At 36.4% G+C, this 20136-nt stretch overlaps 1 protein-coding gene across 13 annotated transcripts in view; it reads left to right on the top strand.

Annotated features, from left to right (window-relative positions):
* SYNJ1 (synaptojanin 1) overlaps positions 1-20136 on the top strand; it is a 70300-nt gene that overhangs the window by 27789 nt on the left and 22375 nt on the right. For 8 of the 13 annotated variants that reach the window (XM_075770799.1, XM_075770774.1, XM_075770783.1 and 5 more), the window contains exons 11-23: positions 519-671; positions 4179-4344; positions 6069-6092; positions 10376-10567; positions 10703-10787; positions 12124-12264; positions 12645-12837; positions 14159-14317; positions 16470-16626; positions 16963-17080; positions 17197-17412; positions 18215-18293; positions 19358-19520. In XM_075770799.1, the coding sequence (XP_075626914.1) occupies positions 519-671; positions 4179-4344; positions 6069-6092; positions 10376-10567; positions 10703-10787; positions 12124-12264; positions 12645-12837; positions 14159-14317; positions 16470-16626; positions 16963-17080; positions 17197-17412; positions 18215-18293; positions 19358-19520 (1846 nt within the window). The remainder of the gene's footprint in view (positions 1-518; positions 672-4178; positions 4345-6068; positions 6093-10375; positions 10568-10702; positions 10788-12123; positions 12265-12644; positions 12838-14158; positions 14318-16469; positions 16627-16962; positions 17081-17196; positions 17413-18214; positions 18294-19357; positions 19521-20136) is intronic. The other 5 variants (XM_075770806.1, XM_075770792.1, XM_075770857.1 and 2 more) reach the window with 2 other exon arrangements.

The following is a 20136-nucleotide window of genomic DNA, read 5'->3' as shown; positions in this document are numbered from 1 at the left end:
TAATTGGTTATTAACTACCACATCATCTACTATTGGTCAAGCATATTTAAATTAGCACGCATGCTCCTTGAAGGTGTGGGGGGGTAATTTGCATAGTCCTTTAATTGGGTGGGTGGTCACGAACTCCCCCAGCCACCTTTCCCTGTCCCCTGGTTACTGCTGATTTTTGTTGACTTCAGGCCTCTCTGGCAATCGCCCAGCTCTCAGCGCCTTCTGGGGCAGGATGTTTCCTCTTTATCAGTTTTTCAGCTCTCCTTCAAGGGTACTCTTTAGCAAAACATACTTTTTTATCAGTCTTTTGGCTCTTCTTCAAAGGTGTAGTCGTTAGCAAAGCAAGGTAGTGCATTTAACCCTACATTAAACAGTGTCTAAGCACTAACCCAAACACATTTCTGTCCCTGTAAAGTGGAAAATGCTACTTTATAGATATCACATATATGCTGAAAAAATATGATGTACCTTTTAATAAACACATTTAAAGATTTTTCTTTTGCAAATGTTGTCTTCAACTGTTGCAGATGCTAACAAAACAACTGGAGGTATTAGGACTAGCTGAGAAGCCTCAGTTGGTTACTCGCTTTCAGGAAGTTTTCCGATCCATGTGGTCTGTGAATGGTGATTCTGTCAGTAAAATTTATGCTGGAACTGGAGCCCTTGAAGGAAAAGCTAAGGTAAAGTACATTTTAATAAAAACTTTAGCAGTGTTCATTATGGGTTTTAAAAAATTCTGTCATTAATATAACAACTATGAGATTTTCTTTTTTAAAATGTGCTTTTAGTGTAATCCTAAAAAAAACCCAAAAAAACCAATGAAACAAAAAAAATTAACATAAAAAGGTTGGGTATGTTGATAACCGGATCTTGTTTCAGTACATCCTTTCTCAGCCATGCCCATGCCTCCTAGATAACACCATTCTGTAGGAAAGGATGAGGCTCCAAACTTTTATTTCTTTAGATCATAGTTCAGAAAAATGTATATTCAAATCAGCTTTAGTTTCTTTGAATATGTTCATTTTTCTCTCTGTACCTCTGCCTCCTATTGTTTCAGTTTCATTCACTATGTTTCCTTTCTTTTAAAATGTGTTTCACTGGATGTTGTGGTTCCTACTTTCAGTGTTTATTAACAGTGTTAAAATTAAACAGGTCACAGCTGGGTGGTTTTTGTTTGCATGTTCCTTCAGCTATTTCTTTTTAGTTTTGCAATTACTGGAAAAAATCCAAATTCTGTTTCTACTTTGCTTTCTAATGTTGTGATAACAATTCCGTACTACGTGACAGTGTAATGTGCTGTTTCTCTTCACCTTGTTTTGTCTTTGTTGATGCCTGAGTTGTTCAGATTTTCTAATGCTATCTTTTATTTTTCTTCTAACAATGTTGCTTTTTTTGTTTCCATAATTCTCTCTCTTATCAGGTGATACCTGTCAAGACAAACAAATGTTGAACCATAGCAAATTTTGCCCTTAGTTCCTTCAAGAATTTCTTTTCATATCATTCTTTTTATTCAAGAATGCGCTGCTTCTCATTCCATATTAAATAGTATGTACTCATAGTTGACTCTTGGTTTTCCATCAGTTATTCATTGAAACCGTAACAGGGTCCTTCTGTGCACATATACAAGGCATCGCAGTAAGCTACATAAAAAGAAAATAAGTAAAATAGACTTGTTGCTTATTCTACCCTTAATTGGTGCATACAAGACTATCATTTGGGAATTGCTTGTATTTTAGTATAGAGTGGAATTTGGTTAAAGATGTTTAGTTTTATTTTCTTACAAAAATGTTACCCAGACCGTCAGGAAAACTACAGTAAGTATTTTATGGGGTGTCTCCCCTTCTCCTGACTTTCTCATTCAACCTTACTTGTTTCTTTTCCTAAATTAACAGTCTTCTGCCATTCATTTGGCTACTTAATTTTATTTTTTTTTTTTTACTTGGTAAAATGCATTTACTGTTTTTACACTCCATTTTTAATGTTTGAAACACAGAGTACGTTTACTCTGCTGTCTTTGTAATAACACAGGATCCCTGCCCTGGTACAACTGTTAATGAGTACCACATCTCATAAATCAAACTCAGCGTCCCTGACGGAAGTCCATCTGTTCGAAGAGGATCTTAAATATTTGCAAAGCCATACAATACTTGCCATTGTTTCAGTGAAACTTGACCAGGTTGCTACTCAATATCTTCTTGAGTACTCTGATAATATATTTTAAAATGTAGTTTTTTAAGTTGTTAGTTGTATTCTCATTTCTCAAATGAAAAGTTTGATGGTGGAAATTCTTCCATTTCTTGCTCATCAGTTTGATTCTTCAAAGTCCTAGAGTACTTAAAAATATGGAAATTTAGAATAGGGGAAAAAATATTTTAATCTTAAATGTGTTAATATATGTGTCTCTACTGAAAAGCAGTCCTTCTTAAAGTATTATAATACTTGTTACATCTAACTCCTTACCTACTCTTTCTTTTGCTTTCTCTGGGTTCCTTTCAATTAATTGCCTGATATGTGAATGGTGAGTGTGTTTTTTGGATCATGTCATAAGTTATAGATTGTCTGACAGAAAGGGAGCAGCATCCTATTAAAATCCTATTGTAATAGTATGCTCCCCAACACCTCATCCACATTGTCTTCCAAAAATCATGGTGCCAATTTACTACTACTTGTCCTTGGCAAGAGTTGTTTCTTTCCTGTTATCTAGTACAAATCATAGAACTAAATGATGGGTTGTAGTTTTCTTAAGCTTTTGTCTTTTTTCCTTATGCATTTAAGAGACATTCATGAACAATGCAAGCTGTAAACTTGGAATATTTTTTATAATAATATAATACCATGCAGCATCCCTGATGGATTACAGTCTATATTTCATATACATGCAATAACGTGTTTACATACACCTCACAGGCAAAGTACACTTACATGCATAAGACACAGTAAACCATGTAATCAAGAAAATGTCTTTATGCCTGTCATTGTCAGTGCTGTGTACATGGATTCACAGTGCTGTGTACATGGTTGGCAGTGACCTCTGGAGACCATCTAGTCCAACCCCCCTGCTAGAGCAGGATCACCTAGAGCAGGTTGCACAGGATCACGTCCGGGTGGGTTTTGAATCTCTCCAGAGAAGGAGACTCCACAACCTCTCTGGGCAGCCTGTCCCACTGCTCGGTCACCCTCAGAGTAAAGACGTTTTTTCTCCTGTTCAGATGGAATTTCCTCTGTTCCAGTTTTTGCCCCTTGTCCTGTCACTGGGCACCACTGAGAAGAGTCTGGCCCCTTTTTCTAGACACTCGCCCTTTAGATATTTATAAGCATTGTTAAGATCCCCTCTCAGTCTTCTCTTCTGCAGGCTAAACAGACCCAGCTCTCTCAGCTGCTGGTTTTCAAATCAAGTATGAGACTGCATGACATGTTGATTACATTATCCTCTAGGTGCCTGACCCACAGGGAGTATCTGTAGTAGCAGTACACCTCTTTGGAGGGTCTTATTTAGTTCAGGTAGTTGGACACTGTTCTTTTGAAGCACCATTCAGTCGTGCTGCTTGTGTGCAGTGTGTGCAATGACAGTGTCTTCGTATGTAGGTAGCTATAGATTAGTGTATACGTTCCTTCTGGGATACTGCATGAGACTTGCATGTTATTTAAAAAAGGTAAGGGGTCTTAGTAAGTTGAAGCTACCTCTTTTTTTAACATGGATATTTCAGAATGTGAATTCTGAACTAATATGCTTATATGTGCATAGCCATACATATTCATGTATCATGACATTTGGACTCAAGTGCTTGCTCATCTCTCACTATTTGGGGAAAAACCCAAAATCCTGTATCATGGTCTAAACATGGCACTATCTCAGTTTAATTTTTGAAGACCAAGGGTTTAGGGGGAAAAAACCAACAACCTATTCCCCTCCCTGCAGTATTTTATTTAATTCAAATAATTTAAACTGGAATAATCTGGTTTAGATATGCCTTGATGGTATTACTGTGTTGTTTAGCATTTGGGGCGGGGGGTTGGAAAGCACACAGTACAGTAGACTCGGAAGACTTTATTTAATGCTTCAAGAAGCAAGTTGCCTTAGATTTTAAAATCATTAATGCAGTTTACAAATATGTTACTGAATATTGCCAATGTTATTGTGAGCAGTGTCCGACATAAAATATTTTATACGTATTCCTCCCTAACAGGCTGGAAAGCTGAAGGACGGTGCTCGTTCTGTGACCAGAACGATTCAAAATAACTTTTTTGATAGCTCCAAGCAGGAGGCCATTGATGTTTTGTTGTTGGGAAATACCCTAAATAGTGATTTAGCAGATAAAGCACGGGCTCTCTTAACCACCAGCAGTTTACGCGGTATGTGTCTTTCAGGATTTTAATCTGTCTGATAACTATTTGGTGTAAGAAAGCTGTATGGAGTCTGTTTTCAAAGCAATATTGGAAAGTATAAATGCTATTTTATGTTCTGTTGGCTTATTAAAAGATGAAAGTTACTTCTGCTTTACTAATATTTCCAAACTAACGTGCTGCAGTAATTTCTTCACTGTTTATGTTTTGGTGATGTCTGGTGGTGTAATAGGTAAATATTTGTGGAGCATATCTGTCAGAACTTTACTGTAGATGCATGTTAGATATGTTCTGTTCAGTTCTTCAAATCCATTTATAGCAAGTGTTAATCATGACAATTACATGCTGAATTTGGGGGAAAAAAAACCCCTGATTTATTAAAAGATTAGGGGGTTTTTTATTGTTTGCTAAATGTTATTCTTAATTTGATCTGTCATGTTGGTGAAGGAATTCTCACCGTGGTGTTAAACTAGATGGAAACCATTTATTCTTTTCTCAGGCTTGAGAATGGTGGTATTTGTCTTCCTTTTGGTTTCTGAGGTACTGAGGAACAAAAGGGGTTTTGGTAATGGAAGAAAATTTAAGATAACAGGAGCTATGAGAAAGTTCCTGATGAATGATTTTTCCATCACAAAATGTTTTTTTGTGAGAAGTCTTTCCCAGGAACGCGTGTACCACAAAACCTTGTCAGGCTGTGGGTGAAATTCTACATCAAAATCAGAGAGCTTTCAATAAACTGCTTAGGCAGAGCAGCTGTGTGCGATTTGGGTGGTCTGGTTACAGGAAGGTGATTCACCTGATTAGAACAGGGAGCTCAACCACAACATCCTTCATCCCCAAAGAGGGGTGTAGCCTACGTGGTCCCCAGGACTACAGTCATGTCCCATCCTTTTGCAGGTCTGATGGGCGGGGAAATTGTAAGTGGGCCAGGTGTAGGGCTGTGTTTAGAGTACTCTCCTGGGATATAAAAAATAGAGGAGCTAATTCTTGGGCCAAGAAGGAACTTAAATTTGAGTCTTCTTTCCAAGATCCCAGGTAAGGGTGTCCTAAATGGCAGGTTATTGCCGGTTTTAGGGATTAATAACATTCTTAATTTTTCCTTTTCTCCCCTGCCCCCCCCCTCCCCCCCACCTTCTGCTGGACACTTCTCAACCTAGAATGAGAAAAATGTGTCAAAACTTCAGTGCAAATCTGTGGCACCATAAAAAAAAGTTCATGCCCAATTGTACCTTCCTCTAGTGGGTATTTATATATTTCCTACGTGGAACCTGAAAGACTTTTCCTCTCCTTTCTTTACTGCAAAATTTTGTGTTATTGTAACTTTTCCTGTATCTGAAACCTGCTAAATCAGCCTCACCTCAAAATTAGTTGAAAGTTGTTTTCATTTCTTCTCACTTTCTCTGTGATTTGCAGCTCCTGTCAGCTGAGGAACATTAATCCCTCTTCTCTGAACATAATGTCTTTGCATTGTCTGCTAGGTGGTGAAATAACTAGAGAGATACTTCATCATATGTAAATCCATTATTAATAAAGCAAGAAAAGAGAATTTGTTAATACTGTTGTGGAACTTCTTAGATTTTGCAGCATAAAAGATGTGCTTTAACTGATGCAAATGGTTATGTGTAATAAATTGTATATCACAGCATGTTCTCTCACATATTGCTGGAAAATTTTAAAAACCAATTACTTATTTGACTAATTTTTTTCTTATTTCCTTCTTACTGCATCCGTAGTTTCAGAGCAATCATTACAATCAGGTATAGTACAGTAAATTAAATTGTAAATATCTGAGCAGCTATTGTTCTTCTCTGTCTTTTTTCCTGTGCCTATTTGCATAATATTTGGTTGTGGGCTCACATTTTCCTTTGGATCTGGCATTCCTGTGCCCCAAACCCCCTTAATCCAAGAAAAGCTCTTTAATATGAGAAAAGTGAAAATATAAAGGGTGAAAAATGTTGCAGTTGTGCTTGGGTGTGAGTTATGAAGAGAGGCAACCAATTCCTTGGATTTTATTTTTGCTTTTTTCTGTCTGTAGAGGAATTTGCTTTTTTGTCTGGTTTGGGAGCTTCTGTATTTTTGTTTTGTCTAACTGTTTTGTTTAGGATAAAAGGTAAAATTCTTCAGTAAAATTTGTAACTTCATCTTATTTGCAGTTAGAAAGCTCTGCCTGCTTGTGTTCTTGCATGAGATGGACTGATTTTGTAGTATCTCCCAGCAAAGGTTAGCGTTGTACTGGCATGATCTGAAGTAACGTGCTGACACTTGCATTTTGTGGAGCAACAGTACAGTCAAAACTACTGAGATACGGTTACTTCTGCACGTGACACAAAATGAAAGTATTAGACATGTATTTATAGGTAAAACTCTCGGTGAAGAGAAGGTCTGAAGAGGGAACTTCATAGTTAACTGCTAATCTTCTACTTTGAGATGTTGCAGTAATATCTTGACCAATGTCTGTGATGTTGGGCTTAAAATATGAGAGGTTGGCCTCAGAGGATTCAGCGATACTGTGAACATGAGGAAGTGATACATAACAATAAGAATGTGTAGGGGTGAGCCAGATAGAGGAAGATGATGTGAAAGATCTCTTCAATTGAAGAAGCTTCTGAAAACTCTTAGTTATTATCATTGTTAAGTTAGCAATGTTAGCAACATAATGCCTTTGAACTTTGTTTTCAAAACTTTCTAATTCTTAGTGGAAATTCTCCTTTTTGTTGTAACTTAAGCTGTCTACATGAAGCAGCTCCATTTGGGGAGATATGATATATGCATCTTCTGTATTTTTAAGGGAGAGCTGTGTGTACTTGTCAGCTGTGCAATACTGTCATCTCCTTGTTCCCAGAAACTATTATTTAAAATAAAATATTCCTAATGCTCCTATGTTCAGATTTTACTACGTGTTGAGAAAATGTAAATGGCGTTTTCTGAGCTATTGCCTTAATGGAGTTCATTGTGCTACCTCTTGGAAGTAGGTTCAGTGAAACCACATCAGATGCTTAGTTTCTGGGTGAGAGGAAAAAGTACATTCTTAGTACATTGGAAGACAAAGGGAGAGGAGAAGAGAAAGAAACAAGGAAGCTCTTAGTAATTGTTCAGACGAGTCTGCCATTTTAAGAGAATAGTGAAGTTGTGCAGTGTCCCCTGAACCTGTGCACTCAGATGGTAGCAACTAGTCCCAGGTACTGAAGGTTGACAGGGGAGGATCCTTGAAAGAAAGCATGAGGATTTGTTGTTGGCTGGATTGTTGTTCAAATACATCTGAAGTGTTCAAAGCTTTTTTTTTTTTTTTTTTCCTTCTCCCTTGGAAAACCACTTCAACCATAATCTGTATTTTTGAGCTTTAAATGTGGTTAGGGTTTTTTTTTCCTTTTACATTCGTCTCAGCTTTGCTTTTTCTATTAGTGTTTTACTATATCTATTTAATTCTTGCCGAGTACTGAAATAATGAAATCTGAGTCACAGGTAATATACACCTGAAATTAACTGCTTCACTAGCGTTTTGTCAGTCTTAAAAACCGTTTATTGGAATAAACAGTCAGATTGTCATTTATGGTGTTACAATCTAGACTATATCAGCCTAGCTTATAACTCATGAAGTCATACATGTCGACTATTTTTTTAACTTCCTGATGTAACATTTCACTGTGGGTTTCATCAGGATACAAATTGCATATATTGAAACATATCTACAGTAATTTGGATGTTGTAGTAAAATAGTTAAGTTCAGTTGCACAGAATATCCCACCAAGAATTTTAAAGTAATATTCCCTTTGTAGAACTGATTTCCAAATGTCTACCTGCCTACTATGAACAGATAAACAGCAGTTAGGTTTTTTTGCTGCAAAATTATAGAAAATGTAATTGATTGGATTTTTAATGTTGTAGAGTGAGACACAATTTTGTTGAAAAGGTAAATAGCTAGAAACGTGTAGGGAAATAATGTATGCAGGAGGCTCAGGAGTTCTGAAAAACAATTGGCTCAGTATTTTGGAAAACAGATGAAAATTTAATCTTTTTCTCGTTTATTCTAATTTAGAAAAACGAGTCATTCTACAATTTAGAAATCTTGCTAGTTTAAAGGTATAAATGTCATGTTTGTAATAAGCATGTTGTCAGTTCACTTCTAAAGTTGCTTTCTGTCCTGGTAAGATTTTTTCACATTAGGGGTTCATGACAATGTCAGGAGTTAAATAGGCAATAATTCAATTTTGCAGCTTTTCTTAAAAGCTGCTTGGTAGCAAACATGAATTATTTGGAGTGACTATTTAAAATTAAGCTGAAAATTGCTAAATTTGCAGAAGAAAAAGAAGGAACTGAAGTGGAGAGAATAAAAGTCCAAACTCTGCTTTTAAACTTCCTCAGAGTACTACGAAGGCTTATCTGTGCAGGTCTTCAAAGCTTGTCTGTGATGCTATTTTGAGTTTCTTGGGTTCAGCTAATCCTTTGGGTGATTTGGGTACTTGTATGTGTCGTGGCTACAACAGTTCTTGGAGTGGTTTCTCTTCAGTGGTCGGGTGCTTGGGTAGCTTCTGTCCTTGACCCTCAGAGGCTTTTCTAGCATTTGGTGGATGTCTTGACTTGACTCTTACTATAGCACGTAGCTACAGTCAGAAGTAGACTCAGTATTTGGCCCTCACCTGAAGGTGTAAAGTATTCTGTTGGCTCCTTGCTGTTTTCTTGCCTTCATTTACCTGGATTATGATAAGGAAAGCATGATCCCAAGCACAATCTGCTTGTAGTACCCCAAGGAGATGCCAATCAGTTCTTTTTTTTTTTATATGGGCTTGGCCCATATATGGAGATACGATTTGTTCAGCAGTGAAAGAGTTGACAAACGACAAATATGTTATTTTCTTCTGTTGTTTGTTTCAATGCCATGAAGGCAAGAGAATCCCTGATTTTTGTTACGATTGGGTAGCCAAGCTTCTGTAGCAAACTTGAAAGTGTTAACCTTAAAAAGAATAACTAAAAAGACAACAACAGCTCACTAATCATCCTGTTTTGGGGATTTAAATGAAAATCTTGTGCCCGGTAGGTGACTATTTTGCAAGACCGCACACAGTGAAGGGAAGAATTCCATCTAATATTGTTTAAATGATTCTCACAGAGTCTCATAGCCATGAGAGTATTCAAACTAGGTAAATTAATGTCACTTAGGTAAAGTACAGTGCAAACAATACTCTTTATACCTGATGCAATTTTTATTCCACTGATATTAAAGAAAAAAAGGAGCATAATTTTAAAAAATATTCAGATCTGTTTGCATTAGGAAATGTATCTGTATGAATATGTTATGCAGCTGATCTATGAAGGGACTTTTAAAATCCCTGTAAGTCTAGTATCTGACCACTGAATAATCTTTTTTGTTTGTTTATTTCTTACGATGCCCTTTACAGATGGGTCATTACTCTCTCTCCCATCTGGCAGATAGAAACAAGGCACAGAAGGGCTGGTGTGACAGAGAAACTAGTTTAATTGTTTTGAATCCTAGCCTACTTTCCTCAGTAAAGCAGAATGTTAGGAATTCAACTGACCTAAAAAAAAAATTCAGATTCAGGGCTTAAATAGACATACTCTAATATGATAAATGTAGTATATCAGTCATTTTTACGCTTCTAGAAATTAACATTGTTTTTGTAATGGAGATTTAATTTCATAAATGTGATCTGTGAAAATGAGGTAGATATCTCTGTTAGTATGTATGAAAAATAATGGTTTCCATAGAGAATCACGGATAGGGTGAAAGTATGACAGATATTTATGAAACAAAGAAATTGTTTCTTTTATATATTATTTATGTATATATATTATTTTGAACAAATTACTATTGTCTTTCAGTCAGTATCCTACCCAGACAAGTAATATGTCTGCAAAGGTACTTTCCCTTGTGAAAAGCTGCATTCATCTTGCTTTCACAGTTTAACTTTCTGTATGTCTGTGCATGGATTTGTTGCCATTTTTTTAAAGGAAAGATCTCATTGCCAAGTTTTCTGAAGAAACATTCTATATAAAAATAATGTCTTCTCAAATGTTTTTGCAGCATCTGTAAAAGTGCTAAAGAGTATGTGTGAAAACTTTTATAAGTATGCAAAACCGAAAAAAATTAGAGTCTGCATTGGGACGTGGAATGTCAACGGGGGGAAGCAGTTTCGAAGTATTGCCTTTAGAAACCAGACCCTCACTGACTGGCTTCTAGATGCACCAAAGTTAGCTGGTATTCATGAATTCCAAGGTAGGATTTGTATTCTGTCATATTTTTTCCTTGAAAATTCTGATTTTGATAATTAGATCATCAATATTAAAATATATATATGAGGACTTGGTCCTTAAGTTAACAACAAATAGCCTTTTTAATATTTAAATGCAGATCGAAAAAGCAAGCCAGTAGACATATTTGCCATTGGATTTGAAGAGATGGTGGAGTTAAATGCAGGAAACATTGTGAATGCCAGGTAGGTGATACAATCTATGCAAAATTAGTTTAGTTGATAATCACATTTTTTGAGTAAAATGTTATTTATTTTTTTTCCTCTGTATTGTAATGGTTGCAATTAGTCTGGATTAATTTTTGACTGCATTCCAGTTCTCTCTGCCAGTTTCTGTGCCAAGATTGCAGATTTCATCTTGGGTTTCCCTAGCAAAGCTATTATCGCTTAGATCACATATAATGTAATTCAAGGGTCCAAAGAGTCAGTATTTGACCATATTTTGGATTGCACCCTCAGCAGCTCCTCAACTTTTTCCTTCATTTAGCACTTTGAAGGAATTTACCTCCAATGCTTATAGTGTTCGGCAGTTTCTGTGCCTTCCTACTGCTGGAAACAGCGAATCCTGTGAAATTCCTTCCAAAACCATATATTGTTGGTATGCCTTTATATAGTGTCTTGCATCAGATTTTGAACTGTATCAAACAAGTGCTTTCTTCCATACTGTCAGTTTTCACTGTCATTAAGAGCATAACTAACCTTGGATCATAACTCCATCTATTTGTAGTTTGTGTTTAGCCATATTAGTCCATGTATTACATGTACATATTATTCTGGAGTTGGGGTTTTTCACCCCTAGCTGAGTGGGGTATTAAATTTTTTTTTTACCAGTGGTGGGTGATACCAGCAATGAAGTCTTTATATGTAGTCCTAGGATCATATTCACTTTGTCCCTTGTTTTGTCTGCCTGTTCTGCATGTTTTCTGGTGTTTAGCAAGCTTTAACTCATTGGAAAAAGCATCCAAGGCCTATTGCAGTGTTAGCCTTTGCACAGGCTTTTGTCTTGAGGGAAAAGTGGCAGTTTGTCATCCCCTAATTTCATACTATGTCTCGTTAACACTGTGTCCAGGTCTGATATTTTTAATTTATATCCAATACTAGCTTTAAAAACCGTAGTCTGTTAGGTCTCCAAGGAAGTTTCTTCTTGATCTGAGACCATGGACATCTCTGTTTGCCAATATTCATTGGGCTCTAGGCTAGGAAGTAACTCCCTAGAAAAATTCTTAGGTTTTCCTCCTCTGGTCTAGCCTCAGAAGTACAGGAAAGATAGCCCTGGTTCCTAACATTGTCTGTGTTCTTGAGGAAAGTGAGGTAGCATTTTATGAGCCTGAATTTGAAATGATGTAGTCATTACAGTTTATAGCTAGGGAGGCATTTGAGCACCATTCACAATGTGGCTTTGGGTTACTACCCCAAGGTTTAGTTAAGGTTATTGTGTGAAGTTTATTCAACGGCATCAAGAGTTTAGATACCTGCTTAATTTGGTTTATTTTAAAACTGACATTTTTAATCTCACTGCTAGCACAACCAATCAGAAGCTCTGGGCTGCTGAACTGCAGAAGACTATATCAAGAGATTACAAGTACGTGCTGCTGGCTTCTGAGCAGCTGGTGGGTGTCTGCCTTTTTGTGTTCATCAGGCCCCAGCACGCTCCTTTTATCAGGTCAGTGAACACACAGCTGTGCCCAACTTGGGTCACCATCAGTTTGCTTTGTATTGCAAACTAACGTGCAACCATACTAGGAAGCATCTGGGGCTCTAAAAAAGCTGTTCCATCTCATGGGGAACTAGTTGCTTAAGTTCTTTTATTTTAGTTTTCAAATGCCTTATCAGTTGCCAAGAAAGCCTGAAAAGCTGAAGTGTTATATTGTTACCTGCTCACTGACTGTTGGCATTTTTAAAAAACAGGCCGGTGGCCTTACTGCTGAAAGAACAATGTGAAAATGTTCTCTTACCAACATAATGTCATACACAAACATACTTAAAGCTGTTAACTTCTGTGCCATTGTATTTGAAGGTTTAATGGTTGTTTAACTCTTTTAGGGATGTTGCTGTTGATACTGTAAAGACTGGCATGGGAGGAGCCACTGGTAATAAAGGTGCAGTAGCAATTCGGATGTTGTTTCATACATCCAGTCTTTGCTTTGTCTGCAGTCATTTTGCTGCAGGACAATCACAAGTTAAAGAGAGAAATGAAGACTTCGTCGAAATAGCTCGCAAGCTCAGTTTTCCAATGGTAAGAAACAGTGTTCAAATTCCATAACGAATGAGAAGTTAAACCCTTTGAGCTCCAGCAGTGTCATCCAAACAGTCTTATTTATTTTTTTCCACTCCCCAGATTCATGTGGAAATCAAATTTCCTTGGGTTGGAGGTCTCAGAGATAATTAAGTTCCCACAATTTTTATTAAAATAGATGACTTCAGAAAGAATAGACCTTTCCAGTGTAATGACTGATAGAGATGATGAAGCATGAATAAACTTGCATTAGGCATCAAGGATTTAGCATGGGAAAGAGACCTTATAGATTCCTGATACGCAGTAGAACTTTTGTAGGCACTGGAGTTAAACTATGAGGGGAAAAAAAAAAATCCCTGGGGGGAACAGTAGTATTTTCAGTACACAATGATTTTTGCTAACTCATTTTAACTTCTTGTTTACTAATTTTTGTCAAGTTGGATCATACAGTTCTGTACCATATTCTCGTGAAGGATTTTCAGACACCAAGTAAATACTTGATAATTTTATCAGTGCAACAAAATGCTTGCTTGAGACTTAAAGCTGTCTTAAATTTTGTAGTCAAACTGTCCTTTGTTAGTTTCTATGGCACTGTGCAGGAGTCTGGCATCTTATTTTACAGGGTTTTTGAATTTCTAAATATTCCCCATGGTCATGTTTCAGTTTTTCTTGAAAGTACTGTATTCTTATGGTCCCCAGAAACAGTTTCCTGAATGCTGCTGTTTCAATCTGCCAGTGTATCTGCTTTGATTTACTCAAGGGCAATGGAAAAATCAAAACAAAGAGCAAAATAAAAGTTCTCGCTTTAAACCCTAGGCTTTGTTTAAGCTAACAGAGCCCTTCTGTCTCTCCCTAGCCATGAAAATTGTATGTAACTGAAAAGTCTTCAATTAAATCTGAATAATAAAGCCCTAGATTTGCAATTTGTCAGGATATTGTGCCACAAGATCCCAGGGTAGTGTTTTGTTCTCCTTTGTAACCTCTTTGCGACACAGGCAGCAGTCATCATCTTAGAGTAGACTTCTAAAACAGGAACAGAAAGATGAAGAATTTCAGAATCCAATTCAGATGATTCATATTTCTTTAGAAATGCAAACCACATAAGAAATGTTACTTCTTTCATATTCTATATATGTGAATACCATACAGTTGGCTCTGTTGTTCTAACTATATGAAAACTAAATACTAACATGTATTTCAGTTGTCCTCATCAGCTAGAAATGATGCATATTTTACAGTTAAAAACTGAACTTCTGCACCTGGAAGCAGTACATTTGTCACTTGGTGGTTTTTAACTTCATTGTGTGTTTCTGTTTTACAGGGAAGGATGCTCTTTTCCCATGACTATATCTTTTGGTGTGGTGACTTTAATTATCGAATAGATATTCCAAATGAGGAGGTTAAGGACCTTATACGACAACAGAACTGGGATCCCCTTATAGCAGGAGACCAACTTATCAATCAGAAAAATTCTGGACAGGTATCTTAAAAATGTTACTACACTTACGAATGCTTGATTTTTCTTTTTGGCTTTAGCAATTTTCTGTGGTGCTTCTGTAAATCTGTATCTTCAGCATGTTTTACTTATTACTTTTGTCCAAGTAGTAGTATGGAAGGGTGGGACATAGCAACATTTAGTAATTTATTTGTAGTCACTGACCTGAAGAGGCAGTGATAGACATACATTGACTAGCTGTAGGAATGAGGTTTTTTTTTTTCTCTCCTGAAAAAAAGGAAACTCTACCATCTCTGTAGAACTTTATGTTGGAGTTTACTAATTATGACGTTTTTCTTTTTATCAGGTGCAACTATTTAAAAAAAATAATTACAGAAGTTCTTTTGGTAATGTTACTCTTTACTTTAAATTGCTGCAATAATAGGTCTAATGCTGTTACTGTCATTCTGTTGGAAAAAGGAATAGTCCAAACAGTAGCCTTTTTACCTACAAAGACAAAGAGCATGGAATAACAAAGTCTGAAGAAAGCTTCAGGTTTTAGATTTTTAGGGTTTCTTGGGAGGCAGTACATAGCAATTAAAGGAATATTTGTAATCAATCAAATTTTGTGTGAAAGTGTGTATTCTTTCTTTCCAGCTTTATGTGAGAATGCTGTAGATGATAAAATGAGAGACAGTCCTCTGTTGTTAGTTTTGTCTGCTTGCCAGCACTTTGATCGCAAGCAGTGTTTTCCCTGAATTAGAGTTCTCTTTCATTTGTGCATCAGAACAGGAGGAAAACCACTTGATAATTTTTTAATTATGTTTTTATATATAGCCCAGTTCCTGGAGAAAGAGAGATATATGTTCATATGGGCGGACAGCATGATTGTCTGTTAATTCGACCAGAACAAGAGACATGTAGAGGTCTTGGGGACACTTAGAGCAGTTATAGAGCTGGAAAGATCTGGAATATGAAAAAGACTTTAAATAGTCTGCTGGCTGGGGAGAAGAAGGGGTTGTATTGCACTGTTGGGGTAACATTCCATTATTTGGAAGTGGCTGGCTGGGCAGCAGGGGGTATCAGCTGGTTAGCAAGGGTAGCTCCACGGTTGTTGCGCGTGGCTGTTCTCCATGCAACAGGAAAGGCATTTACATAGCAACTCTCTTCCTAAAAGTAGGTTAAGAAATAATCACCAAAGGCAAAGAAATTAATAAATTCTCTCAGAAGTTGCAGATCTTCTGACATTCTGACATTGATCTTCTGACATTGATATTTAAATTGACTGGATTTCGGTTTATATTTCCAACCAGAAAAGCAGACTAACCTGTCATTTGATGCAGATTGTAAGATCTAAGATAGATTTATACTTTACAGAGCTCTGATGTGAAGTAATACTGCCCATACAAGATTAAACTGAAGACTGGAGCTGGCTAATGAAAGCGTTTTAGCTTATGTCTAGTTTAAACACTTAAGAGCAAATCTCCTGGCCTTCTAGGGTCTCGTATCAGCTGGATGTATCTCTTTATGTTGCAAAGTACCTAACGGATTCTTTGATTCCTTTCAACTGACTCTGTACCTCTAAATACCATACATACTCTTGGCAGGTAATTTCACATAATATAACTTTTTATTCTGTTTTCCTACTTGCTTGAGAGGAAATGGTGATATTATCTCTCTAATCTTTCAGCTTTAAGGACTCTTTTTTTTTCTTTTTTTTTCTCCTTATCTCCTATTTATTGGCGAGGCATCTTGTGTCAATTTGGAGGAATGCTTTGCATGTTCAGATAGGTACATAAAATAGAAACTTTAATTCCTAGCTTTTGCTGGCATATGAGCAACTAACCAACTAATTCAAGTGCTGTGGGCAGCATCTGTGTTCTAGATGACCTCAAGTTCTGAAGGACATTGGAGGAACAGTAGGTTGCTCATGAGCCTGGGTTTAAAGATATAAGTGTTGACACACTTCTGTTTAATGATGATCTGTCTGGGTCCCTACTTAATCTTAGTGGCAAATGTAGAATGTTTTCAGCAGATAAAATTTGGAGAAGGACTCACGTTATCAAATTACTTTTTTTTTTTTTTAAATGTATGTACAGGTTTTCACTGTTAGAAAAGAGAATTCTGATTAGTGTCAAGCTGCTTCCCATCTGTTTCTGTCTTCTGGTGTGACACATAACTGCTTTGTTTCTTACAGATTTTTAGGGGATTTTTAGAAGGGAAAATAAATTTTGCTCCAACATACAAATATGATCTCTTTTCTGATGACTATGACACCAGTGAAAAATGTCGCACACCAGCATGGACAGATCGTATTCTGTGGAGAAGAAGAAAATGGCCTTTTGACCGATCAGGTTTGAGTGCTTCTTTAAATTATTCTTTCAGCTGGCTTCTAGAATCCATTTAGTGACATTCACAGTGCCAGTGATTCTGAGCTGTCCCTGACTTTGTATGAGACAGAAAGCTTATAATAGCATCTGCAATAAACACAGTGATGCTGAACAGGAGGATCAAGAATCAGATAGCAGTTACTGATATTTCAGTAGGTCAAAAGGAGCTTCTGTTTTTTTCTATAAAACACTTGGGTTTGATTTACTTTTTTCTCTTTTTACAAATAGTTTATTTTTAAAAGCATGTTCTTGCAGTCACTGTGGGTTTTTTCCTTTCGTTTTCCTTAATACTGAATGTAGCTGAAGACCTGGATCTTCTGAATGCTAGTTTTCACGATGACAGTAATGTCCCTTATACGTGGAATCCTGGTACTTTGTTGCACTATGGAAGAGCAGAGCTGAAGACATCTGATCACAGGTTTCAGTTTTATTTTATACATTACTTCCTAATCACTGAAGATTTAATATTCATGTTATATATTTTATTGCTCAGATACTCTTCTTACAGATTTTTCTCGTGTATTTTTTTCCAAGGCCTGTGGTTGCATTGATTGACATCGACATATTTGAAATTGAAGCAGAAGAGAGACAAAAAGTTTACAAGGAGGTGATTGCAATGCAAGGACCACCTGATGGTACTGTAATGGTCTCCATCAGAAGTTCTTCAGCAGAAGAAAACTATTTTGATGATAACTTGATTGATGATCTCCTTCAAAAATTTGCAAGCTATGGTGAAGTTATACTTATAAGGTTAAAAAGACTTTTTACTCTTAATCTCTATTCCTCTTCATTGTTCGCACCTACTTCCTGAATAAAGTTACTTTCTTAGCAGGCATTTCAGTTCAAATCTGCTTCATTTTTAACATTTAGATTTTGACTTTAATGTCTTTACAGTTGAAAATTAGTTTTACCGACCTGTATGTGTCTCAGTTTTCAGACTTAATTTTTCCACATACTCTTTCTTTTTGAGATAGAGTATCATACTGACTTTGTCAGAAATCAGAGTTAAAATTTGTTACTTACATAATTTTATACCAATTTTGTATTCTAAAATTAGGCTAATAGTTTTAAATGAACCAAAGATGAGAGGATCCCTGTGAATGTTGCGTTTTCACTAAGCTGTCACTTGAACTGTGTGTGTTGTGTTATTTTGTTTGGGTTTTTTGGGGGGTTGTTTTGTTTGTGTGTTTTTTCAGAAGACAAGGAGCATAGTCGCAACTCCATAGTGTGATATAAGGTGGAACACCTAATACAAATATCTAACCTTCAGCCACACAATTACCATTGAATGTGTAACTGTAGTTACATAATTTTCAGAAGGACGGTGCTCTCACTGTGTCATTTACCTGGTTCTTTTTTGCCTTTTTTTTTCTTGTTGCAAGCATACATTCAGTTAAAGCTTATTAGCCAATTATGCATATTTTAATGAACCTGAAACATTGAGAACAATGTTTTTTTTAGTGAAACATTGAATAACCTTTAAGATCAGAGGCTTCAAAAGTTAATACTTAGGATAAAGTATTTTAATTATTGTTTCCAATGGACTTTGCAGGTTTGTGGAAGACAAGATGTGGGTAACATTTTTGGAAGGAAGTTCTGCTTTGAATGTTATGAATTTGAATGGTACTGAGGTAATGTAAAAATTACTGAACTTTTGTACAGCAAGAGCAAATTCAACTTTTTAACGAATACTTGGATGGGTTGCATTTTTTTGTTTGTTTTTAATTCTTAAAAAGTTTTTTTCATGTCCCATACTAGACTGCATCTAATTGTTTTTTTTCTTTTGATAACCACATGTTGAGTTTCAAAAGTCAGCTGAGAGAAGTACCAAACTTAATTTATTTTTAGGAGGAGGACTGTTAGAGAAATGAAGATTCCATATTGAGGGGCGTCTTCATCAAATGAGGGATTTTAAATTGATTTTTAATGATATAAAAATCGGAGTTTTCACCTTGAGTTTTGTAGTATGAACCAGTTGATCATACTTACAGCCTGCAATTATTTAAAATGCTGCACTCCTGTAGTGCAATCACTTAATGTCAAAATTTCAGCTCTCATTGACTTCTGTAGGGCCACTATCTAATATTTGTAAAAATTCTAATTTTCACGTTCACATTTTTACTGATCTATGTTCCTGTTAAGACTTAGAATCTGTAATGTGATGTTTGAAGATGGTTCCTTGCATCTGCTGAGAGTTTCACTGCCAGCCCCTGTAGGATAGGGGCTCAGTGTCCTGTGTCAGTTTGCAGAGTGAAGGCCTGCTGTTTTATCAGTCTTTAAAAATGACTTTATTAATGTAGTTTATAGGCAAGTCTGTTTTTTTCTTTACAAAGAGTAGTGTTTCTGTCAGATAAAGAAACCAGAAGCTTTCCTACCAACTGAAAAAGAAACTCTTATGAGAGAAGTTGTTAGTTTTTCTGCAGAAAAATATTACATAGTTGTAATTAACAATTTAAACTACATAATTGTACTTAATTACCAAAATGAGGTGGAAAGCATAACTATTTTTGTGGTGTGTCACTGTAGTCCCAGAAATTCTGATAACCTTATTTGCGGTATCTTCAGTGTTTTGGGTTTTTTTTTGTGGTTTGGTTTGGTTTTGTTTTGTTTTCTGCTTTTTAAATCTAGAATACTGAATTTTAGTGTTCCTACTCTTAACAGTTTTTGTTTTGTGCTTAACTTTTTGGCAATTCAGCTACTAGGAAGGATTATAAACATAAGCTTGAAAAATCCAGATTGGATCAGAAGTTTGGAAGATGAAATGAATCTAGAGAAGATCAATATCGGGCTGCCTTCATCCACAAGCTCCACTTTGCTTTGTGAAGATGCTGAGGTTACTGCAGACTATGATATGGAAGGTTTGTTGAAATAAAGTATTCCTCATTTTGAAATGCTTACAGTCCTAAATAATGTGGTTAATTTAATGCATATATCAGTGCCTTAATTTAACAAGTTTATGCCCATCTAAACCAGATAAATTTGAAATCCCGTTATTTCCAACAGTATCCTGACAACTTGTTGAGCAGTGTCAATTTGCACTGCATCTCTAGGTTTTACTAATATCTCTTTACTCTTTTCACGTTATCCTGTGACCTACCCTCTCAGGGTCACTTAATTTACTGTTGATGGAGACACCCTATAAGCAGGATGCGCACAACTTCAGAGTACGAAGCAATTATTTTTCTGCCAATACATATAATAGATTAATAGGACTAATGAGCTCCCATCTTAAGCATTGATAAGCTTACCACCCCCAAGAAGACACCTTCTGAGCCTTTGACAGGTAGACGAATATGAGTCAGGCAAGGAAACCTTCAGCCTCTGTTGCTCCTTGGAGCAGGCTGATCTTCAGCATTGATGAGTTGCTGTTTCACGGTTCCCTGTCTTTTTGCCGGTTTTGGGGTTTCCCTGAAGGGTTTTTATCTCTTTTCATACTTTTCTAGCAGAATCCTCAAGTTGCTGAATATCACTGTC

This window comes from Balearica regulorum, chromosome 1 (assembly GCF_011004875.1).
Source record: "Balearica regulorum gibbericeps isolate bBalReg1 chromosome 1, bBalReg1.pri, whole genome shotgun sequence".
Classification (NCBI taxonomy): domain Eukaryota; kingdom Metazoa; phylum Chordata; class Aves; order Gruiformes; family Gruidae; genus Balearica; species Balearica regulorum.
The sequence above is the reverse complement of the archived record's forward strand: the minus strand, read 5'-3'. Positions and strand labels throughout refer to the sequence as shown.